The sequence below is a fragment of the Symsagittifera roscoffensis genome, chromosome 4 (assembly GCF_963678635.1).
Source record: "Symsagittifera roscoffensis chromosome 4, txSymRosc1.1, whole genome shotgun sequence".
NCBI classification, from domain to species: Eukaryota; Metazoa; Xenacoelomorpha; order Acoela; family Convolutidae; genus Symsagittifera; species Symsagittifera roscoffensis.
The window spans coordinates 50,049,602-50,074,419 of NC_087065.1; the positions used below are offsets into that span (position 1 = coordinate 50,049,602).

At 37.2% G+C, this 24,818-nt stretch overlaps 1 protein-coding gene across 3 annotated transcripts in view; it reads left to right on the forward strand.

Moving 5' to 3' along the window:
* Positions 1–24,818, forward strand: part of LOC134845297 (cilia- and flagella-associated protein 44-like) — a 38,795-nt gene that overhangs the window by 11,525 nt on the left and 2,452 nt on the right. Inside the window, exons 10-26 of one of the 3 annotated variants that reach the window (XM_063862254.1) lie at positions 293–559; positions 1,245–1,481; positions 3,115–3,257; positions 3,791–4,085; positions 10,356–10,577; positions 11,740–11,870; positions 12,074–12,276; positions 13,494–13,672; positions 14,845–15,033; positions 15,399–15,586; positions 15,873–15,993; positions 16,383–16,496; positions 17,078–17,289; positions 17,571–17,594; positions 17,882–18,125; positions 18,514–18,700; positions 24,381–24,549. In XM_063862254.1, the coding sequence (XP_063718324.1) occupies positions 293–559; positions 1,245–1,481; positions 3,115–3,257; positions 3,791–4,085; positions 10,356–10,577; positions 11,740–11,870; positions 12,074–12,276; positions 13,494–13,672; positions 14,845–15,033; positions 15,399–15,586; positions 15,873–15,993; positions 16,383–16,496; positions 17,078–17,289; positions 17,571–17,594; positions 17,882–18,125; positions 18,514–18,700; positions 24,381–24,549 (3,125 nt within the window). The remainder of the gene's footprint in view (positions 1–292; positions 560–1,244; positions 1,482–3,114; positions 3,258–3,790; positions 4,086–10,355; positions 10,578–11,739; positions 11,871–12,073; positions 12,277–13,493; positions 13,673–14,844; positions 15,034–15,398; positions 15,587–15,872; positions 15,994–16,382; positions 16,497–17,077; positions 17,290–17,570; positions 17,595–17,881; positions 18,126–18,513; positions 18,701–24,380; positions 24,550–24,818) is intronic. The other 2 variants (XM_063862255.1, XM_063862256.1) reach the window with 2 other exon arrangements.

The following is a 24,818-nucleotide window of genomic DNA, read 5'->3' on the forward strand; positions in this document are numbered from 1 at the left end:
GCTCTCCATAACTGAGTTTTAGCTGGAAAAAGTTATTTAATGCTATATAATATATTTACTGAACGTTAATTTTCTGGTATTATTTTGGAAAAACACACAGATTACAATTGACAAAATTAAACGAAAAAAAAAAAAAAACACTGTCTGAAATGTTTTCAGCTGGGCTTTTTCTGGTTTGATACAAAAATAGCGAACAATTTGAATTTAACACAGCGATTTATGTCAAACCTATAATTATCTTGCATGTTTTGATACGAAAAAATGGAAATCGTATGTATCTGTGATTTTTCAGAGTTCAGACAAGACCATTTTCTTCTTCTCTGTCGACCAAGACTTCAAACTAAACCCTATTGGATACACTTCAATCCCTTGTGCAGTGCAACAACTGCAGCTTGCGACCCACTTAGCCGAAAACAAACTGCTGGTCATTGGAGATAACGGAAGAGCGATGGACATGGCGCTTCCCGAGCCTGGGTCTGTGGACTCGTCTAAAACGTTCCAGATATCTGGACTAGCGTCGAGGGAGTTCCGCTTCAAGAGTATAAAGGACCGCTTGAGGGTATGCTAATTACTGAGATTAAGAAAATTGCCGTCTCAAAACTGGTGGTCTATCTTTTGTCCCATTCCTGTTCAATGCCTGCAAAATGATTATTTTGGGACATGTTTTTGCAAAATTTTTCAGAATGGAAAATGGCGAGCGAAAGAATTAAACAATTTTGTACTGATAATTCTGGATCAATATCCTGCTGTATTTATTTGAAAATAATCAATAGCAGATTTGAGGCTCTTTCAGGGATTCGACTTCCTGATCAGTTGAAGGGTCCTTTGTTGGTATTATTTTCCGCCAAACATTTTTGGTCGACCAACCGGGCGCCCATATGAAGCTTGATCAAAACCTTCCAAAACAGCTCCCTTAAACTTTTTTGGCCAAAAACTTGCCTTCGGCTTAAAAAATTTGAAAACATATTGGTTTTTATAGTCTTTTGGGAGAGATCGGAGAAAATCAATTTAACCGATCTATAAAAAATTGATTTCGAGAAAATCCTTACTCTGCAAGAAAATCCTAATTCCGCGCCTGAAAATAAGTACGAAATGCTTCTACTTAACCCGTTCGAGTTTTACCTTTCAATGCTCTTGTTGCTGTTTTGCTCTATAAAATTGTTGTTAATAATCAAGCTAAGTAGCCTATTTTTTTTCCTCTTGAAAACAAAATTACAAGTTCATACAATTACTATTTACTTCAGAGAGAGGAGCGGCGTTTAATTCGAGAGAGGGAGCGAGACCTGAGACGGGAAAAAAGACGCAAAGACAGGCAGAAGAAGATAGATAGAGGCCTCATAGACCCAGAGAAGGAGCCAGAGGAGCCGGACTCGGAGGAGGAGCCGGATCCGGACGAGGGGGTCCCGCTCTACATCCCCGAGACATACCACATCAACACTGGCTTCTACTCCAGAGACGGCAACAAGTTCTGGCTATCTCTGGTAAATTGCAACCCAGTCAATGCCTTAGTTAATGGCCTATCCGTTTTAGATTTAAAGCTTTTACATTAAACTGATATTGGTTTGGTAATTTAATGGAAAAATTTAATGCTCACAGAGGCCGAAAGAATTTTTTGTAAAGGTTAATTTAACGATTTAGTTATAATAATAAATTTTTCTAAACGATATCTAGTTTATAAAATCAAATCTGCATCGCTTGGGTGAACATTTTAGGCCAGCGTGGCCGATTTACAGGGGTTTCAATTCAACTGTGACAAAATTTTTCGATTTCGAGCTGTAAGTAATAATTATTCAGGAAATGAGATTTATTATTAAAAGCACGATCTGAACTGCACTGCTGATTTGAATTATCCGGACTAAAAAAAATCTGTGAAAACTAATAGTTTTTACACTATTTACACCTTATTTTTCGACCATTTGAAAAATGGCGAGCAACTTTGAGTTCGGGTGTGTTTTAGTTTTTTTCCACGCAAAATCCGATACCACAAATATTTATTGGAATGGTTCGAGTGATCATATTAAAAATTTTTGTATGGCAACTGACAGTGACTTGCTGAAAAACTTAATCCAGATAAATATTCTGCATCTTGCGGTTTTGAGTAATAAGCAATATTTGGCCGGTTAACATATCCATCGATGACTACAATATCTGTTTCCCTAGAAAATTTCACGTGGCCCCAAAGCATCACCCTTTTACGCCAAATTATGCTATTGGAGTGATATAATTGCGATGGTAGTTTAAAAAAAAACGTTTGCACCGACATATAATTCAATGATACGTTTGTCTGAAAACACAACATTTTCCAGAATACATTTTTTGGAAATTTTTAGTCCAAATTTTTGTGTTTTTTTTTTGTATTTATGTCCTAAGTTTTGGGTTTTTTTGGTGCTGATTCGGGATTCAAAATCTTTCTCGGCCAGAATTGATTTAATTTTGCTGACTGATACCTACAGAGCTTGTTCAATTGTTTCGAAGCTCTTGAGACGTTGCAAAAGGAGTTTTTTTGCAACCATATATTATTATTTTTTTTTGGGCTTAACATTTTGTTCACCTTTCAACTTACAGCTTTTTCCAAAAAGTCCCAAACTCTAGATTTGTGAATTTTGTTTTTTGATATTCTATATGAAAAACTCTCATTAGTTAAATTTAACGATTTTTTACGGACTCCGGTCTCAAAAAAAAACATTAAAATAAATATTCAAAAATCGAATAGAAAACAAAAAAAAACTTTGCTTCTTCTTTTATGGCTTCATTTTCGCTGCGTAGATTTTCTATGTTTTGTAATTTGCACTTGAAAATTATAAACGAAGTTTTTTTCTTTTCTTTTTCTGTTTTTTTTTGAATATTTGTTTTAATGTTTGTTGAGTCTGTAAAAAACCGTAAAATTTTATTAATTAGAGTTCTTATCAAAAATATCAGATATATTTCAAGTTTGTTTTCACATTTTTGGTCCGGATAATTTAAATCACCTGTATGAGCTAATGAAGTTTTCCAGTTTAAAATAATTTTTATTTACCCTATGAGTATCAACAATTCCATGATTAAATTTTTTTTACAGTTTCCGATATGACACAAGGTGGCAAATATGTTATAATTGTTCGTTTATTATCTTAGAGTGGTTTCGACGCTGGCTTCCTCTATGAGTGTCAGTTTGCGGAGTCGGAGGCAGTGCGTCTGTCTGAGAGCTACGGGGAGCCCCTGAGGTGGATAGAAATCCCCGAGATGCAGGAGAAAGCTGTCAGCTGTCTATCTCAATGGTTGGAATCTCTCAATGTCCTCATTTATCTCAAATACTTGACAATTTGAAAGTTGAGTAATTTTTTAGTACCATTGCAATCAATACCATCAACTGATTGTAAATAATCGGAAAAAGTTTAATGCACGCTTTCTTGGCAAAAGTGGGAGCTTTCAAAAATAATGAATGTAAAATGAGGGCGACAAAAATAATGCTTTTTAACTCTCGTTCGAGTACTCTTTTAGGCATGCAGTTAGATACAAATAATTAATCATTCCTTTTCGTTTATTTTCTTTTCAAAAGAAATACAAGCCATAATTTTTCTCAAAACTTTTTGAGCGGAGTCACCCAATCCTTGAATGAAAATCTGATTTAAGCAGTCTGGCCCAATTTAACTGCATATGCCTCTCTGTCTTCGTATTAATTGTTTTGGGACAGCTCTTGAACAATTTTTTGAAACCAGTAATTGCGCTTACATTTTGACCTAAGTTCTCAGTTTTTTGGTATGCAGTTTCCAATTTGGATGATTAACCTGGGAAATATTGACCGTTTAAGTGTCACTAAAAACACGGAGATGATTCTTCTCGGTCTCGAGGACGGCAAAATCCGAATACAGATCCCGAATGACGTCTCGGATCCGAACGAACCTATAGCATTCAATGATTTGGCCAAATTTTGGGTCCTCCCTATGCACGACACAGAGTCGGGATCGCTTTCAGTCGTGAAAACTTCAGCAAATGGAAAGTTTCTGGTGTCCGCCGGACGAGATGGAAACTTGTACGTTTTCACGTTTCTGCCTCCAGATGAGCTGGAAGAGGCGATGGCGCCTGCTATGCTTCCATCACCAAGAGTAAGAGATGTGCTTTTTGGGTCAAGCTTTTCGTTAGGGTCATGATGTTGTTTTTTAGTGAAATCTGTAGTTGTAATTGTAGTTTAAATTTTTTTTTATGGGTAACTGACTATTTTGAAAGGGTAACCGGCTTATCAGCTGTACAACTGGAAATAGTCAGCTCTACAAAATCTGATCCTGCAGATATTGTGTAAAAGTAAAATGAAACTCGAAAAATAAGTAATCGGAGAAGCAACCGATCTAGTTGAACTGGCATGATTCCTTTCTTGCCTCCGGGAAAAAACCAAGGAAAATTTGTGGCTGAAATTATCTCGTAATTTTTACTATCTGGCTGTTTTTGGTCTCATGGAATGAAATTTCGATTCCCATATGTTTTTACATTCGAAGAATGCCTTAAACATATGAGATCTTGTATGGTCGGTCGGTTCATTGAATTATAATTGAAGTATAATTTATAGTATATTGGACGAGTTTCAGGCACAATGCTCTGTTAAGTGTGTGTGTGTGTGTGTGTGTGTGTGTGTGTGCGTGTGTGTGTGTGTGCGTATGTCTGTGTGTGTGTGTGTTTGGAGCCTTTCACTGATCAGGGGACGCCGCAAGGCGTCCTGTGAGCTGTACAAAGCGGTAGACTCTTTCCGGATTGGTCTGTAGGCAGGTGATATCGTCGTTTTTTCCTATCGTCTCCTTTCTTTCTTCGGACCAGGCTTTGCATCTTATCAAAAAGAGCTTGGAAGACTCTTCTTGTTCTCCGCAAGACTCGCATAACGGATCATCTGTGTATCCGAACCGATTCTGAGTCTGACGGAGGAAAGTGGCTCTGTTGGCTCTCAGTTTGAACAGAATGACTTCCTGTTGTCTCGAGCGGTTCACAGAGCGTTCCAGCGGTTTGCCCCCTGAGGCTCGGCGGTGAGCTGAGGACTCGGGGGCGTTATCGTTGTAGTGTTGGAGCTGTCTGTCTTCGCGCTGTGCGACAAGGTGCTCAATGACGTCTCCTCCTTCTGGGATCTGTTCAAGACGTCTTCTGGCCACCGAGCGCCAGTCTTGTCGGAAGGACTGTTTTCCTATTCATCGGGGTCTTGGTCTGGGTCCTGGTGTCGTCAGGTCGTGTAGGTGGTGTGCTTCTGGAAATCTTCTGTATCTGTCCCACAGCAGCACCGCACTATCTTCGATCTCCTGGTAAATTGGTCCGAAACGAGCGTCTGTCAGTAGCCGAGGCCGGAGTGCCTGTCGTAGTACCGGTGATAACTGTCCGACAGGTAGGCTTTGTCCGACAGGTAGGCGCGTCTGTCCGACAGGTAGGCTTTGATCCACCGAAGAGCGACCGGATGGAGCTTCCTCCTTGCAAGGTCGCGGAGTAGCCCGAACTTCCAAACCCTGTCGAAAGCTGCTTTCAGATCGACGGCAACGACTACGGTTCTCTCACGTCTCTGGAGGCTGTCAAAAGAAAGCATTTTGGGTGATGTTGACTATCACGTCCAGTGTCATCCGGCCCTTCTAGAAACCAGACTGCTTGGGCGGGATTGTTCCCACGTCCGCTACCCACTTCTTCGGGCGCCTCGTCACCATGCTCTCCATCACCTTCGACACGCAGGCAAGCAAGGAGACCGGACGTTAGCTCTTGATCTGCGAGGTTGGCTTCCCGTTCTTCAGGATCGGCACGATGGCGGCATTGCGGCGAGAACCCTGGATGCGGCCTTGGGTCCAGCTCTTGTTGATGATGCTCAGGAGCTTTTGCAGGGCGGCCTTTGGGAGATTCTTGATCATCTCCTGCGAGATCTTGTCCTGACCTGCAGCGCTCTTCTTCATGCTGCGAACCACGGCTGTCAGTTCTTCCAGAGTGAAAGGACTGCCTGTTCCGTCTCCCGGGTCTGGATCTTCTTCCAGTCTCCTCCTCACTTCCAGGTACGCCTCTTTCTGCTTCTGTCTCTCCACCGGGACGCGGTTGACCTGAGCGTAGGTCGCCGCGGCAAGCTTCGCTTTCTGCTTGTGGGTTTTTGTACTTTGCTGCCCTATGACATGGCGGTTTCCGGCAGGGGCTGCTTTTTCCGGCCATCGAAGCCCTTCAACGTCGACCATACCTTCGTGCTGGGCACTCTCGGGTCCAGGGTGCTAGCTTACTCCTTCCAGGCCTTGGACTTTCCGTCGCGGATCACTTCGTCTAGTTTCTTCTTCGCCGGGTCCCGCTGAGTCGCGGTCTCGTCTGACGGGTAGAGCTTCCACTGGTTGAACTTCTCACGGTAGCTGGACCTAGCCTGGTCGCAGTCTGCGTTCCACCACGGCTTCGGTGTTCGGTTGGTGCTGCATGTTGGGACTGAGGCTTTGGCAGCTCTAAGGATCAGCTCCGAGAACCTCTTGTACTCATGTTCTATCAAGCTGTCGCTGAACTCCCACTTCTCGAGCCCCTCGTTCATCTCACATTGGAAGAGAGTCCAGTCCGCCTTCTTCAGATTGAAGTTGCTGCTCTTCGTCTTCTCCTTGGTCTGTACTTTCTCCAGGTGCGTCACTAGGGGAAGATTATCTGACCCCATCGAGTCGTAGATCCTCCAGGTGGCGAGGTGGATCCGACTGCTGTGCAGGATCGTCACGTCGGGCGTTGTTTTGGATTTCCCCCTGTAGCGCGTCGGCGAGCCGTCGTTCATGATGATCATCTGGTTTGCCGCCAGCCAGTCATCTAGTTTGTCTCCCAAGGTGTCTTGCTCCGTGTTGGGATCCCAGAGACCGTGTGCGTTCACGTCCGCACAGATGATCACGCTCTTGTTCAGGGGCCATACGTCCAGGTGTAGATCGGCATCACTCCCATCTGCTCCGCTCCTAGCTAGGGGACGGTAAATAGACCGCACCGGTAGTTTGCCTTGTGCAGTTTCGACCTCCACACCCAAGGCTTTCAATGCCGCACAATCCTGGAAGGTGCAGAGGGTCCAGCCTGTTGCTCACTAAACCTGGTCTGCACATGATGGATGCGCCTCCCTGTGGCTGCTCGGTTTCCGAGAGGTGGATCTTCCTCTCCAGTCTTTCCACTGCCCAGCTGTTCACGTCCGGAGTAGGAGTCTTCTCGAGAAGCTTGGTTTCAACCAGGACCGCGATGTCTACTTTCTCCTCTTCTAGGAACTTGTTCAGACTCACGAACTTCGATCTCCACCCTTCGATGTTCAATTGCGCAACTCGAAGACCTTCTTTCTTGTCGCTGGAGAAGGCTGTTGAGTCTGCAGGATGGGTGCGAGTGCAGCAGGTTGTGATCTTCTGGTTTTTGCAACAGACGGTTTGCACCCGCAGTGCCATCTGTACTTGGCTAGGTTTTTGATTTCCTCCACGGTCATCTGTAGGCATCTTCTGTGGTTCCATCTTCGACAGTCGACGCACCAGATTGACCAGTCCTTGTCACTGGACTTCACTGGTTCTTCACAAGCACCGCATGGCCAGCGAGGGGGACCAGGATTGCTTTCAATATCGCCCGCCGCAAGGAGCAGGCGCCTCAGGTAAGCGGGGTTTCCTGTGCGCCTAGGCAACATCCCGGAAGGGTTTCGCATCTTGACAGCACACACTACTCTGTCGAATGGGGAATTTGAGATCCTCGTTTGATCTGCAGGAGCCGCTGCGTGAAGGCTTCCCATCTTGGCTCCCCTCTATTAAGTTGCATTGAATGTCTACCAATTTGACTGTGTCGTATTACTGGAAAAACGGCGAAGCTGGGTTATTGGAACATGTTCTGACTGAAAAAAAAATTAATTCGTCGTTAGAACCTAAACCAAACTACACCGTCTGGCCAGTTTCAGCGTTTCTGGATGGTTGTATGCATTTTAAAATGTATGCATTTTAAAAAAGAATCAAACAGAACTGACCTCCAGATTAAGTTAAGACTTGTTTTCGGATCAATATCTGCTAAAGTGTATCAGAGCCAATCAATTGAAATGTGGGGTTTTATAATTGTACTTAAAGATGTAGTTTAATTTATTGACCCTCGCAATAAGCAAGCGTGTTGCAACCGGGTACTAGACTTTATCCCCGTTAATAAATTTGTTCACAGAATAGTATTTTTTGAGCGTTTTGAAGTTCCTAATAGTAAAGATATAGATATGCTATGTATCTATGCTATGACATGTTTTGCCTACCAAGGGCTTTTTCTTGCATTGGTAGATGCAAGATCTTGCTGTACGATTGTTTTTCACTGAAAAAGTTTTGTTTTCTTTTCAGCTTATTAGGTATCGGCTTTAATTTGGTCGGTTTCTTAAGCTAATGTTTTATCTACAAGTTTCTAATCGTTTTTTTAAAAAATGGATTTAAGTCAATGGATTTAAGACAATGTAATTCTGAAAATGTTGAATCAACTTTCTGGCCCTCTTTCTATAAACTAAAAAAAAAAACACGAAAAAAATGTTCTTTTTTTTATTTTTTGTCTTTCCATTCCTTTCTATAAAGTTTTAATCGAAACGTTAGCAGCTTGCTGTTAGTATTGTAATTTTTGGTGAAATTAATTGAAGTCTTGGTTTAAACGCGATTTTCTTAGTATAATTTTCAATCAGTTTTTTAGTCACCCCAAATATTTTTATTGGCTCAAGTACCTTTTAGTCTATATTTTTTGGAATGCTTATCACTTTAAGCAGAAGTCTCGAATTTAGAAAGCTTTAAGTGCTATCAGATTGAACTTTTTCCCAAAATTTACTAATGTTACTTTGCTTTAAATTTTTCTGATTTATTAGTTTCAAATATCAAAATTAGTTGCTTTTCGCTCTTTGTTACTTATTGATTTCCTCTCGTTTCGTTAAACAATTTTTGTCATTTGCTATGCCACTTTAAACAAAATATTATCATACAGGTTTTGGTTTTTATAGCCACCACGCGTTTCTGCTAATGAAAAAAAAAAGAAAAAACTTTTGGGGCTCTATTTTTCTTTTGGATAATTTTTCCTCTCAGTATGATTGGACTTGTCCTTGCAACTTGTCGTCCTAATCTCCATAATTTTTGCATTAAATTGATTTGAATTATTGGCATCTCATTTTGTGAAAAAAAAATTCTCTCAATTTTTTTTCAAAAATCCCATCTTGTGTGACGTTTTTTTTATAAAAGTCGACGAACGTAGTTCAGACTCTGATATAGATCGCGATGATTTTTTTTCAGTCTTTAAATTTTTTCAGGCTCAAGTTTACTTTTTCGCTGTTTGACTTTTGATTTATTTTGTTCAATTCAGTTGAATTCATTTCTTTTGTTAAAAGGAGGGCAAATTCCACTATCGAACAGCAAAAGTGTAAAGGTCACCAAAAACGTGATTGACTTCTAGTTTCGAGAAAAGCGAGAGTTAATTTTAGCAGCTGAAATCACATTAAAGTTTTAGTACAATCAAAGGGACTCTGATTCGTCATGTCAAAAAATTTCCTGACATTTGTTCTGAAAATCGAAAAAGTTCTCACGATGAGAAAATTTTCTGACTTTTTTGGTATCCAAATTTTGGTTGTACTGGCGGCTTGAATATGAATTTGGGGAGCAAAAAATCGCACCCGACGCTCTAGCTACTTCCCTTTAGTTCGTGAAGTGGCGGGAACAAAATCAAATTCAGTTTCGCTTGTTTACTGTTATGAAAAAATTATCAATCCGAGCCTTGCATTCTCCTTTTTTTTTATGAAAAAAGGGATGCGAAGTTGAGCATCACTCAGTTTCATTGAAGATTAAAAAAATCACTATTTTGAAGGGGAAACGATCAGTTGTTTTATTTAACATATACCGTGAAAATGTGCTAATTGTTTGTATAAACTGGATTTACATCAATTTCGTCTATACAAGTCTTAAAATTGAATTTAGTTAGGTTGTAGTTTAGTTAGGTTATAATAAACGTTTATCATAAAGTTAGTAAGAAGCTTTAAACAAGTCAAACACAGAGAGTTAGAAATAAAAAATTAATAAATATTGGCAGCCAGTATCACCATCTCCTTCGCCTTCGCCTGTAAGTCAGATTCTGAACATCTATCTGTCATACTCTGCACTTTTCCACACCCCTATGCGACAAGCATCAGTTCTTTATTATTGTTCAATTCTTCAAGCATTGTTTTAGAAGGACTACGGCTAGGACTGATTGCATTTTTGATTCGGTGATTAGGCAATGTCCAAGTTCGTGCACAATTGAATATTGCATAAATCAATTCTGAAAAAAAAACAGTTCTGGAGAAAAGGTATTGCACTGTTTTAGCCAATAAAAAACAAACCTAACCATAACTCTCCAGGTTATATATACATAATAAATTTTGGTTGTCTGCTAATTTAACGTCCCGAATTATTTAGGCGATTCTAGACGACACGGCTGGGAAGCTAGAAGACATCAAGGATCCAAAAGCGTATAGCATCGAGGACGCAAAGCAAAAAGCTGAACAAGATCGACTGTTGAAATTAGCCGAAGAAAAGAAAACGGGACTGAAGAAGAAAATCCAGGAGATGAGACGGCAGTTCAAGAAACTCCTCCTGAAGAATGGCGAAATTGCACCTCATTTACAGCTGCACCGAAATGTGAGGATTCTTCTGATTTTTTTAAAAAGAGAAATTAAACATTTAGTTCAAGAATTTCAATTTTCATCTCATTGCATGATTATGTGCATCAAAGTTAAATAGTCGTAAAATCTTTTAAGTTAATATAAACTGTAAGGATGTAATTAATTTGTCCCTCGGAGTGATTTGCTTTTTGATCAGTATTTGAATTTCTGGATTCGATTTTTGCTCGCCTTCAATTCCTTTTTCTTATGTTGAAAAATTTTAAATCAATCGAATATGGCCAAATTAAAACAAGGATAGTCGGTTACTGTGCAAGTAGCACCGAATGTTCCGACCATCGTCTTTGAAAAAATACAATTTTTTTTTTCAAATCAGGGTAGTTTTTTCGGCGTGGTGTGATAAAATGATCTTAGTAAAAAACGAGAGCTTAGGCCTTTTCGACAGTTTAAGTAAAATAAGCATATTGGAAAAAGTTTTTGTCGAAAAATGACTAGAAAAACAAAAAAAATTCACAATTTATTCAATTTTTTTTGCAGTTTTTTTTTGAATTTTTGAAGTTTTTATTCCAAAAAAGCGCTTAAGTACTGAGAAAAAACTATCTTTCCTCGAGTAAAACTAAGTTATTACGGCTTGAATTCAGCTATTGTAAGCTTTTAAGCCATTATTATAAGCTATTGCAAGCTTATTTATTCGCTCGAATTAAGAAGAAAAATCAAAAATTTCAAACCGGTTTTTCTCGACACTGGGAAAAAAATTTTAGAATTTTTTTTATAGTAGTTCGAATCACGACTGAAATAACGACGGTCTTTTATATGATATATCACTCAACCTAGTGCGATGATTATTTGTGGTACCTGATTTTGCGTTGAAAACAAAAAAAGAACAGAACTAAAACACAGCCGAGTACGAAGCTCCTCTCCAAATTCAATGGTCGGAACAATAAATCAAGGCAAGGTTTCAAGAAATTGTTTTTGAGCTTTCTCCGATACTTTATAAGATCAAATTAATATAAATTAATTTTTCTTCAAACTTAGAGAAAAATTGGTCAAAACAAGGTCTTTATCGTGATTTGAGAGAGCTCGGAAAATCGATGTGGGCGGCTTAAGAAAAAGGTTTAAATCTAAATATTAATGTGGAGTGACTTAAGTTGCAGTACACTCTAATTTGGATTTGCATTTAGGAGTTTGAGCTGGACCCTCAGAGTAAGATCATGCTGTCGAATGAAACACTCGGGCGAACAGACATGGCGGTGACGGAGTATGCGTGGGACAGCGAGAAACAGTCCCTGGCTCTGGCCAAACTAGAAAAACAGTAAGTCTTCTTTGTTCTTCCTACTGGACAATTGGCACATGCGTCAATTAACAAGCGCACATAAAGTTCGTGGTACAAATTTTTAATTAGTTCAAGATTTTATCGAATTGAGTTTTTCTGGACTAATTTTAAATTATGGCGTATTATTTTCGAATATCCTAGTATTAGGCGATGTGATCCACTCATTAATAAATTTGTTCCAGGTTCAAGTCAAAACTCGACTTTGATTCGCTGATTGTTCAATGCATCGGCAGCGAGCAGGAGGTGTCTTCGTTCCGTACCGAGAAGTTACCGCCTGGGTTCAAGAGCCAGAAACTGGAGCTAATAGGCAAGGCGTCTAAGGGTGCGGGTCTTCTGGGCGCGGCTAGACAGTTGATCAGCCAGCAGAGAGCCGAAAACGAAGCAGGTAGTTGTTAACAACTTTCAATCTAGTTCTGTTAAATCAGACAGCGGTTATAATTACTAGAAAATTACTTAGTTGAGAAAGATTTGGTTTATCTCCAGAAGCTTCTATTATACTCGCCACCCACGTATTGAAGTTTCTTGAAGACTTTGTTTGTCAATAATAATGATAATAATAATTTATTTCCGTAAAAACAGTCGATCAAACAGATCTGGAAGTCGAAACGGTGCCGAAGACTAACACTCCGGTTGTCTTTGCATGTTCGGACAGGCGGGATGAAACAAGACCACATTCATTCACGCCTTCTTTCGAAACGCCAACCGACTACGGTATTGGAGTGATATAATGTGCTAGTGTGAGATCGAATTGTTGTCAGTGATGGATCTTCATGCTTTGCACCGTTTTTTCTTGAAGTGTTTTCTTATGCACTGTTTTCGTTGTTATTTGTAACGTAATCTTGGGAGTAAAAAACATGGAACGCACTACAAAAATACTTGCCAAATCATAGTTTTTTAAAACATTATTTAGACTAATTTTTAACATTCAATGATTTTTAACATTCAATGAACGTAGTGAAGACTCTTTTATAGGTCCTGTTGAGTTTTTGATGTTTGTTTTTTCAGGATATTTTTTTTAAGTTTAATTGATTTTTTTTCTTCTAATCAAGGCAGACACCACTATCAAGCGCCAAACCCTGGCCGTGTTTTACTTTCAAAAATGGACTTGAATTTTTCAGATTTCCCAGCATAAAAAGAAAAGTATTTTTTTTGTCTCCTTGCGTTTGGTACTCTTTTCCAACTGTCTGTTGGCTATGTTTACTGTTTCAATTTTTCCTTATTTTTTGTTATTTATTTATTTTTAGGGAACAATGGATTAACCTGTTTTTTTGCACCCAATTTCAATCAATTGAAAGAAAGCTTGAAGTGCTGTAATTTTTTTTGTATAAAAGCCCTAAAATACACAAAATTTACGAATGACACTCAATTCTTACTTTAATTCCTTTACAGTTTTTACTCTAATCTTTGCAGCTTTTAATTGAACTCAACTTTACTGAAAAACTTACAAAATTAAAGTTGACAATAAAGTGTAAAAATTCAAAACGTTTAAGTTAGTTTTGACTTTTTTGTTTTTGAGTGTCCTCATTTCAATCGTGTCCTCCATTTTTTAATTATTTGTATTGATCCGAAGCTTAATTTGTTTTTCATTGTCTGTAATTTTAGCCCAATCGCAGGGTGGTGGCCACGATGAAGATGGCTCTGCTGGTGTAGGGGGTGGAAGTGTGAACAGACCAGGGGGTACTGATCAGGACAAGAGTGGGGGCAGGGTGGACGAGAAGGCAGCCAAGGCACTTGGCAAGATGGAGAAACAAAGACAGAGGAGGCTAGCTAGACAGAAACAGGCCAGTTGTGAACAGTTTATAAGTACTTAATAGCAAGCAACATATTTCAAATTTTTAGTTCAAAAACTTGGTTTTTCTTTTTTTCTGTCTTCTATTTTCAAATAGTCTTTTTTTGTTTTTCTTTTTTCTTTACCCTTGCGATAAGCAAGGGTATTGCAATCGAGTACAAAATTTTTTTCCTCAAAATAACTTTGTTCACAGGACTCATCTCCTGGATTCATTAATCTGCTGGGCTTTTCTGCTGCAACACGCATGTTTTGAGCCGTTTCGCATTTTAAATATCCGACCTAATCGAAATTTGCTTTTTATGTTTGTTGTAATTTTAGCAACTCGATTTTTAAAAATTTATGTGTTTTTCTCAGGGGAAGAGGTTTCGGCCTGTTTTATATAACTTAGTGGTCTTTTTTGCAATGTTGGATGACTGAAAGTTTTTTTTTAATGTTTTTTCTGATGGGAAGAGGGACTCAGATTTTTTATTAGGTTAAATTTTTTAAAATTTTTTCGGCAAGACGAATTTGTGCCCAAGCATTTCGACTTTGTTACCGTTGGGTAATTTTAAATTCAGTCAATTATCCGGAGCATCTGGCGTAGAGGTATCAAAACTACTTGAAACGGCACAAGCTTCTGGTTCATTATGTTTTTGCAAACTAGAGATTTTGTGCTTTTTCGGACTATCGTCTGTCTGTTTGTTTTTGTCGGCTTAGTTCCGGTAGCCCGATTTTTTTTGAAAATTCAACTTTCTTCCAAGTTGCTGCAATACCGATGCTTGAGGCGATAAAGGCCAGGAGCTAGATTCTAGTGGACATCATTTTTTGCAAACTGAAAATTTTTGACTAGCTAAGATTATTATGTGTCTGCTTATTTTTGTCGGTTTAGTTCAACAGAAAGGACTTTTTTGAAAATTCGGCTTCTTTCTAGCATTCCGAGACCTCCTTGTAAAGTTTCTAATGGTGCAGCTAATTTTGTTTCGGATATTTTGGGCTTTCGTTGCAATTTTTAGTGACAAATACGACTTTTTGATGTTTTTTCTTCAGTTTTAATTTTTCTTTCTTTTGGATTTTAATCATAGTCATTCATTTTTATATCGCAAGTGCTGCAAAGCTCAGCTTCGCCTCTGTGTAAAAAATAAATTCATAAAAGTTTGGCGAAAGAATAATTTTTGTGCTTTTCAGTGGGAAGATCTGAATAAAGAGAAACCTTCTGATGATTTTGAAGATCCAAGAGACGTCGCTGAGATCAAGTATGCATTGGAGCATATTGGGGACTTCAAACTGAAAACGGCGGCAAACTACGTGGTACCAGAGCACCTACGTATGAATACAGCCAGGAAACTAGTCCAGCTGATGCTCCTCCAGGAAAAGGTCAGTTTGGGCCAAATTCACTTAATGATAAGTTTTTTGAAAACTTCATTCAAAAATCAGTCACAAACATCTATATTAAAAAGTCTGAAAAAAGTACCTAAAAACACTCGTAGATGTCTAGTTTGGTATCTACTGTGAGCTATTTACTATGCCATTGTTTTAGTTTTTCAAAATATGCGAGCAGTTAATTCCATGGTTTTGAAACATATGAAAGTTGGTGGATCTTATATTTTTTAATCAATGAATTAATGAATTTTCTTAATGAATTAAAGTTTTTCTAAAATGGTTTTTAATCAAACTTTTTAACTAGTTTTCCGAATTTGAAAAACATAGCGAAATGTTTTACATGAAACTCATTTGCTTAGATGTACAACAAAAAGCGAGCGTTTAATGAGCGCATGTTGTCTCTGAAGTTCAAGAAGTCGGATGTGCTGGATGAGATTGATCGGCTAAATGAGCAACTGCAGTCAATTCACACTGAATTAAAAGACATCGAGAGTACCAAAAGGGCACCCGAGAGGCCGACGTTGGCTGATGCCGAAAAACCAGAAGAGTTCGTTTTACTACTTTCTGAAACAAAAAAATGCTATAAACATCAAAATATGTTTTTTTTTCATGCTAGATTTTGTTACATTCTATTTTAGGAGGGAACTTAAAGATATTTTAAACAGTTTTTCTCGAATGTATTGTATGTTTTTCCTTGATTACACTTTGCTACCAGTATTTAACAACACATTTGATTTTAATTCAATAATGATGAAATTGTTCAGTGTGTTTTATGACATATATATCAGAAAGTTTGTTATCTCTGTGTAAGTTGGCGTTTTCTTTGGCTTTAGACTGTACCACTACACTCGGGAAAAGCTGATCAAATTCCAGCTGGAGAAGGCGGCTAAGGATCAGTCGATGGCCATGGCAGTAGCCAGCGCATTCACAGCACAGACCACTGAGACTGACCAGGTAACACATATGGTCAAGTCAACAGGTCATGCTCAGTAACTTCAATCGGAACATCACGAAATCTTTTCCCGTGAACTCGCAGAATGATAATATATTGTTTTCATGGTTTTTGACAAATGATTGTTTCATAAACGGCATTTACAATCATAGGCACATTAGCCTGATAGGTTCTCATGAGACCTGCTGGTCCGTTTTTGAACGTCTTTTTTTGTATTTCAGCTTCGATAAAAAGTTAATTAGATAATTTTAACTTCGAAATATTTTACTTGAAAAAATACTAGTAGATATCTATCTACATTAGGTTGAATGCTATCGATGTTTTTTTTCCATTTTGTCTTACTGTTATTTTCACATTTTTTGAGTTAAATGTTAGAGTTCGACTCTTTTAGCTGGCTGTATCGGGCGATAAAAAGAGCGCGAGGCCTGGGTTCAGTGGATTTAGCCCAAATCCAAGCGTGAATTTAGCGTCGGGTTCTATCCGATCCCCGTCCCCCGCCACTTCAGTATGTTTTCCCCTCCCTCATCTGAGAACGCGTGGATGATTGAGTCTTATCGTTTTCGCATTTCTCTTTCCTCGATTACATTTGCACATATAATTGTGGGTGTGGTTTTAAGTTTGCTCTGAAAGAAGTCCGCAATCTTTGTCTGATGAAATTTCTTGTTTTTCCACAGCAAATGTTCAACTGCGCTTGAGGAGTTTCCTCTTGCAATATCAAAATGTGTCGTTTGATAAAAGTGATTACTAGTTGTGTTTTCAAATTGAAGAATGTTCTTAAGTTGCTCTTTTCAAAATGATGGTAATATTTTATGTCAATCTCAAATGTTCTCAACTTTTATTGATCATATTGAAAAACTATCTAACCTCCAGCTTGAGTTCCTTATATTAGAACGTTGTATCATTAAAAGCATATTGGAGTTGATTTATGGATTATGTCGAAATTTTAACGTTTTCAGTTTTTCTTGACGGGCTGTGCTTAAAAATTTCAGCTAAATGCATGATCGTCTGAATTTGTGGATTTCTTCAACAAAAAATATTGTGAAGTTCTGAAAAGCGAAATTAGCAACAATTGAAATGTTTATCTAGATGATGGAGAGCAATCTGACTAAACCCTCTTCGGCTAATACGAATCAAATGGGGGACGGGACTGGGTACAAGAGGCCAACTGTCGCACCCGATACCTCTTCAGTGCCACGGCTACTACTTGGAGACGAGCTGCTGGAAGGAGAAAACGAAGAGGAGCAGTCGCAGGGGTCTATGGAGAGAGAGGAGAGTTTCACTTCAATTCGACAGACCAGGTATGTTGTTGGACTAGAGCTGAGTTGGATCAAAACAACCGTTCAATTTGAGCTTTATTTGCACTAAAATGAATGTAGATTCAAATTAACGTTCAATTAAATTAAATTTAATTGAAACGATTAAGCGATTTACAAACGTATCATACAAAGGTCAATTATAGTTGTTTATCCAACGTTCTTCAGATTTTTTTAAGTATGGGTAAATCAAAACCCATACTATCTATTATTGACTTTTCGACCAGTTGTCTATACAATTTACATGTTGCATCAGTTGTTTTCAGGATTGGGTTCCGTAAAAAGGCATCGTAAGTGTTTGTTCTGTTCATCTAATATTGATATCAACTGTTATTTTGTTGTTGTTGATATTTTGTCTGCTCCTGCTCTGAATTGATTTGGTTCTATACCTGTGAGCTGATGTTCTTGAAGTATGAAAGTTTCAATGTCGAATGAAGCCTAGCTATTTATTTAATTGTTGTGCTTATTGAGTCTATGCGACTGTAAATATATCATTTCTGGCATTCGTGTTTATATCTATGTGCTGTTCTAGATATTGATTTAACTCTGATTTATAAATTTTTTAAACCCTTTTCAGACTGCTGAACGAGCAGGACAGAATTCTGTCTCGCATTGAAAAACTGACGCGCCATTTTGACGATCAAGTGATGTCACTGAGGGCGGAGAAGTTCAATCTTCAGGTGGATCTGAAGAGAGCTGACCTGAGGAACACCACTCTGTTCGAAGAGTTCGTTCAGCTGAAGGAGTTTGAGAAGCGTGAAAACAATCTGGCCGCTAAAGTGGACGCCAAATACGACGAGAAAGTGGACATCGAACAGAAGGTTTAACATATATGTATAAATAACTGAATGTATTACAATTTTTTTTTAAAATATTCCACGAAAAATTTAGCATAAAACGACCTAATGGCAATTTAGAAACATCTACATATATGTTTTTGATAGTATTCTGCCCTTTTCTTGAAGTTTTTTGAAATTTATTTCAGTCGCCGTTTTCTGAAACGCACCACATAAAACAAAAGCTTAGGTTGTCTTAAAAAGCTTCTTTTGAACGTGTTATCCTCCAATTAATAGCTTGACTGATATTCAGAATGCCCTTATCTAAACCATTGTTTACGCGCTTTCCGGATGTCCAACACCACTACAATGGGAAAACAGACAATAAACGAATTAGTAGTACTAGTAGTAGTGTTAAAAGCTTCTTTTGTAGGTCCTCGATAGCAAGACTAAAGTGGAGACTAAACGACTGGAAATTGAACGATTGGAGGAGCGACAGAAGAATCTTTTAGAAGAATTCAAAGCAGGGCTGGGCGAGAACAACAAGTGGGAAGAGTTCCTTACAAAAGTGTTCAAGAAAAAAATCAAGCGAGCCAAGAAGAAGGAGCAAACAGGTGACGGTGAGTTGAATGCTACAATGATGGCTGCAAATTACCTTGAATTATCATCGGAATGGTTCGAGTGATATATCGTTTTAAAGCACCATCAATCTCGATTCAAACGAAATTTAAAAATTTTGAAAAAAATTTCATTCTTGAAAGTAACTCAATTGAAATTTTCAATTTTGCGTCTAATTTTGCGCAATTAAAGCAAGCGAACAGGCTTATTTTAAAGGGATAAGCCATGAAATTTTAGTAATTTTATTTTTGAAGTCTTTTAGCGCCATTTTTGAAGAAAAAAAAATTTTTTTATTGTCAAAACAATTTCTGGAAAAGAAAATTGAAATTTTTTTTTTATTTTGTTTTTGAGACTTTGGTAGTCATATTTTGTCAAAAACTTTCGCCCATTTACTGTGATTGTCTTTTACATGAAAAAAAACTCTTTATGTATTTTTAAAGAAAATTCGCAACATTCTGTGCTGCTTGCTATCATTGTTACAATTGTAACTTACTAGCAGAGCGATGAGCTCGCTTCACTTGCAAACTTTTCAGTTCAAACTTTTTTATTCGGTAAATTCTTGAAATTCCTTTCTTGACATAAAACAGTTTTTTAATTAGGTTTGTAGTCTTTTTTAGTTTTGTTGACTTTTGAGCTTTGACTTCAGTCCCAGCGAATACTAAGTTGTTAAAAGAATTTCGTCATTGGTGTTGGGCTTCAAAATTCAAAAATCAGCTAAATTTGAATAATATTTCTTAATAATTAGGTGCTTGTGATGTTCTAATTGCTTTTTGGAAACAGATTTCGGGTAAGCATTTAAATTACTGCATTGCGTTTTTGCTCTCTCCGGGCCCGCGTTTTGACTTAAAAAATGTGCATTCCTAACAATTTATTGCTAGTAGAGTTTCCACTGTTGAATTCTACGACCACTGAAATACACTTTTTCCACAGTTATTCACAATATTTGCTACAAACAATTACACACTGGCACAAAAAAAAGACTTAAATTTTTAGAAAATTTAGAGTGTTTTGTCTAGGATATTTATCGTCAAGAAATGCTGTTTGCATATACTGAATAATTATTGCCTTTTTTATTATTCATTGTACAGAAAAATTATAGTGAATGTTCGTTATGTGAAAGATCATTATTATTCCGACTTTTGTAACGAAACTAACGGAATATTTGTGCTCGGGTGGGTTTTTTTTTCTTCAGACAAATTTCGACTTTTTAACTAGCCATTTGTGACGGAATCTTTTTATATCATTCAAATGACATTATTGCCCTGAAAATTATTGCCCTGAGCTTAAATTTGAAAAAATATTTGACTTGTGATCATTTTTTGTAAAGTAATGGGGGTTTAAAGGTTGCCATTTTAGCCAATTTTGGACAACTAAGGCGCGATTTATTTCGCACCATTAACGCGAAAGTGGAGGTTTAATCCGTCTTAGAACTCGTTCCAAATTGGTTGAAGGAAGCTTATTTGCCATAAATGGTTCGTTATTAGGAGCAAAATCTATAACTGTGTATTTAATATGGCGTGTGGGGGGATGATTTTCAAAAAAAAATCTCAAATTATATATATATATTTTTTTCATTTTATCTTATTACATTCAATTTTTTCATGTTATTTTTGCTCCATAGACCTTTAAAGGCAATCGGAATATTCAGGGCTTCGCCCTGATACGAGCAGTCTTGTCTAATGTAGAGTTGAATTATGGAAAACAATGTGTTTCAATGATGATTGAGTGCTGTAGTTTAATTGATTTTCTCTAATATTACTCAGAGTTTTGTCTGTGAAATTCTTCAGAGGAAAGCATAGCATATTCATAAAATAGAAATTTTCCGTGTCAAAAAATTAACACAAGACTTTTTTTACAGCTTTCATACACGATGAGTTCGAGTTTGAATATTTGCTTGCCTTTGGTCTGAAATTTGTGACGTGAATCTATAAGCTTAGTTTTTCGAACATTCTTGTAATAGTTGGCTTTTTAACATAAAAATAAAAATTTTCCAAAAAGGATGTTTTTGCTGCGACCACTCTCAAATAGTGGAAAGGAACTATGGGCTTATCGTTCTTTGCTATTTACACCTATTTTAGACACAAAAATAGGTACGAAAATATAACACAAAAAAAAAGAAGAAAAAAATTGTAAAAGATGAAAACCAGACTTTTTTTCAAATTTGATTTTTTAAAATAACTTACTATGATCGGGACAATCTTACTTTGATCGGGACATCCTTCATAAAATCGCACCATATTATCAAGTTTTTTTTGATATGAAGCAGTACGTATAATTTTCACGCCATTTCAGTTGTTTTTATTCAGAAATTTTTGAGCTGTCTAATTAACGTTTTGACCGGACAGCACTTTAATGAAACAAACATTTTTCATGTAAGCAACAAAGTAGAAGAACAGTTAAGTAATGTATATATGCAAGCCGGTGAATAGATCGCGCAGCACCCAGATAATCACTTCTCTATATCAAATATGGTAAACTCTCTGTTTTTCATACTAGGCCTAATTAATGGCTTAAAAGGCCAACCACAGTGTACACACGTTGTAAAATTATGGGGGTTTAAAGGTTGCCAATTTGGGACAATTAACGCGCGATATATTTCGGGCTATGAACACGTGAGCGAAATTTAAACCGTCTTAGAAATCGTTCCAAATTTTTCAAGGAAGCTTTTATGCCATAATTGATTTGTAAATAGGAGCAAACTCTATCTTTTTGTATTTAATATGGCGTGTGGGGTGTTGTTTTCTCAAAAAAATCAAATGAAAAAAAATTCGTTTTAGTTTATTACATTAATTTTTTCATGGTTTTACTGCTCGATAGAGCTTGAAAGGCAGTCGGAACATTCAGGGTTTTGCCCTGATACGAGCAGTCTTGTTTTTTTTTTAAATTCCAGAGTACCGAATGTGAGAAAACCAACCTACAAAAAACACTGTTTTCATTGGTACAGCGTTTTTGAATCACTGAACCAGATAGCTGGATTGCAAGATTGAGTAGATTGCTCGAAGAGAATCCATACTGCAGTGACAAACAATCGCAGCTACAGTGATTTTTTTTCACCAATTTTATATTCTGATAGAGATTCCCATCTTTAAATAGCTGTCCGGTTTTGAAGTTAACATGCAGCGTTGTGATACGATCATTTGTTGTTGTTCCGGCTTTCGTAACTAAAGTAGCGGAATGTTTGTGGTTTTTCTTTTCTTCAGACAAATTTCGAATTTTCAACTAGCCATTTTTGACGGAATTTTTTTTTACATCATTCGAAAGCTATTGTTGTTCTAGGCTTAAAGTTGAAAAGATACTTCACCTGTGATCTTTTTTGTAAAGCTATGAGGGTTTAAAAATTGCTTTTTTGGCCAATTTGGGACAAATAACGCGCGATATATTTCGCGCTATTAACGCGTAAGCGAAATTTAAACCGTCTTAGAAATCGTTCCAAATTTTTCAAGGAAGCTTTTATGCCATAACTGATTTGTAAATAGGAGCAAAATCTATCACTTTGTATTTAATATGGCGTGTGGGGTGTTGTTTTCTCAAAAAAATCAAACGAAAAAAAATTCGTTTTAGTTTATTACATTTAATTTTTTCACGTTTTTACTGATCCATAGAGCTTAAAAAGCAGTCGGAACATTCAGGGTTTTGCACTGATACGAGCAGTCTTTTTTGAAATTCCAGAGTACCGAATGTGAGAAAACCAACCTATAAAAAACACTGTTATCATTGTTACAGCGTTTTTTTATCACTGAACCAGATAGCTGGATTGCAAGATTGACAAGATTGCTCGAAGAGAATCCATACTCCAGTGACAAACAATCGCAGTTACATTGATTTTTTTCACCAATTTCATATACTGATAGAGATTTCCATCTTTAAATAGCTGGCCGGTTTTGAAGTTAACTTGCAGCGTTGTGATACGATCATTTGTTGTTCCGGCTTTAGTAACGAAAGTAGCGGAATGTTTGTGGGTTTTTTTCTTCAGACAAATTTCGAATTTTAACTAGCCATTTTTGACGGATTTTTTTTATATCATTCAAAAGGTATGGTTTTCCTGAGCCTAAATTTGAAAAGATATTTTACCTGTGATCATTTTTCATTAAGTTATGGGGGTTTAAAGATTGCCATTTTGGACAATTAACGCGCGATATTATTCGCGCTATTAACGCGTAAGCGGAGATTTAATCCGTCTTAGAAATCGTTCCAAATTAGTTGAAAGAAGCCTTGTTGTCATAATTGATTTGTAAAAAGAAGCAAGTACTATCTTTTTGTACTTTATATGGCATGGGGGGGATGATTTTCACAAAAAAAAAATCTTTTTTTTTTCCAAAAAATTTTTTTTTCATTTTATTTTATTACAATTAATTTTTCATGTTATTACTGCTCTATAGACCTTAAAAGGCAGTCGGAACATTCAGGGCTTCGCCCTGATACGAGCAATCTTGTTCGTTTAAAAGTTTGCTTCGGCTGAAATAATTTTCACGTAAATTTTATTGGTTTAGTCGCCTCATATTGCGTCATTTAAAAAGAGGCAATAGGTTGTTTTGCGTGAGTGTGCTTCAAAAGGGGATTTTGTAACTTCGAGTTTCAAAGTTTTTTGAATTTTTGACAACACATTTTTGATTTAAACTAAACGGTCATATACTCAAGGAGTCGGCTTAGTTTCCCTTTGGTAACCTTTGCCTGCTCGTTTACCGCTGGAATCTGTGTTCTAATTTTTAAACTTTTTTTTTCAAATTGTTTCCCTATAATGGCTTTGCCCTCATTTTCTGTCGGCTAGCTTACAATTCTGAAATTGTTTTTTTTTTGTAAAGTTCGAAAGTTGCATAAAGCAGTCATTTTTGTTTTCGGTAGCTCATTTATATTTGCCAACTGTCTGTTGACAGTGAAGACTCCTTAAGGAGGTCTGAATCAGCATCTTGAATTAGGTTTGTGTGTTTAGTAAAAAAAATTCGATTTTTTTTCTTCCAACTTTTTTGGTTTCGGAACGCGAAAAGATCTGTTTATGTATTCGCTGCTATGACTATATAATTATTTAACCGAATTTTTAATTCGAAGCAAAGCTGTCGAATTATTTTTGTCAAAGAAGTTATTGTCTTGAGTTTTTGTCAATTCATAAAAGCAACTCATTATTGTGGAAAGCAAGCAATAAATTGAACCATACTAATTTCTTGATTTGTTTTCAAATATAAAAGGTGGGGCTCGAAGAGACGGTTGGTCTCGCAACACTTGTCGCAGTTTCGTCTCCGTAGGATCAGAGTTCCAATTTGTTCCTCAAAGGAGTGAGATATATGTCGCTTTTGTAAACGGTAGCTAAATGTCTAGTGGCATAATAAATGCTTAAAACTTTTCGTTAAATAACATTTAACTTATCCATCAATGTGTTGTGTATCTTTTCTCAATATATTAGAATTTAAAATACATTTTTGGGCCAAGTTGAAAGACTACTTCCCAACTTTTGGTTTGTAGTTTTGAATCAACGTATTGGAATCCATCAAATTGCAAACAGATCTTGTGCTGATATCTTGTAAAGTCTAAGAAGAGAAAGTTGCCTTCCGATTTTTACTGTTTATCAATAATCTTCTCCGCATTATGTACAAAATGGTTCGCTTGTAATACTTTCGATCGTACTATAGTAGATAAAGTATCACCTGTTCTGAACTCTGATAACCCACCGCATAAATTTGTTCACAGACGACGAGGAAGAAGAGGATGACGAGAGTGACTCAGACGAGAGCGATTCGGAGGACGACGACTTCGATGACGAAGATGACGAGGGCCGAGTGGTGTTGGACGACAGCATCTGTCCTCCAGGTTGCGAACAAGAATTGTACGACATGGCGTGCAATCTCAGGGAGACTAGGTAAGGAGATTAGATCAAAAACCAAATCATCTAATACGAAGCTAAACGTAACGTTTTATGTTCTTAATAATGTTAAAATATTTATCTGATTTTAAGTTTTGATTTAAAGAATCCTAAATGTGAATGATTTGTTTTTTTAATACTTGACGATTTAAAATCAACCGTATGATGATGAGCGAGGAGTTTTCTCGGCTGCACGTTTGATACATTCGAATTGGACTAAGTCCTACCTCTAAATGTATTCAAAACGATCGTTACAATGGTTTTGT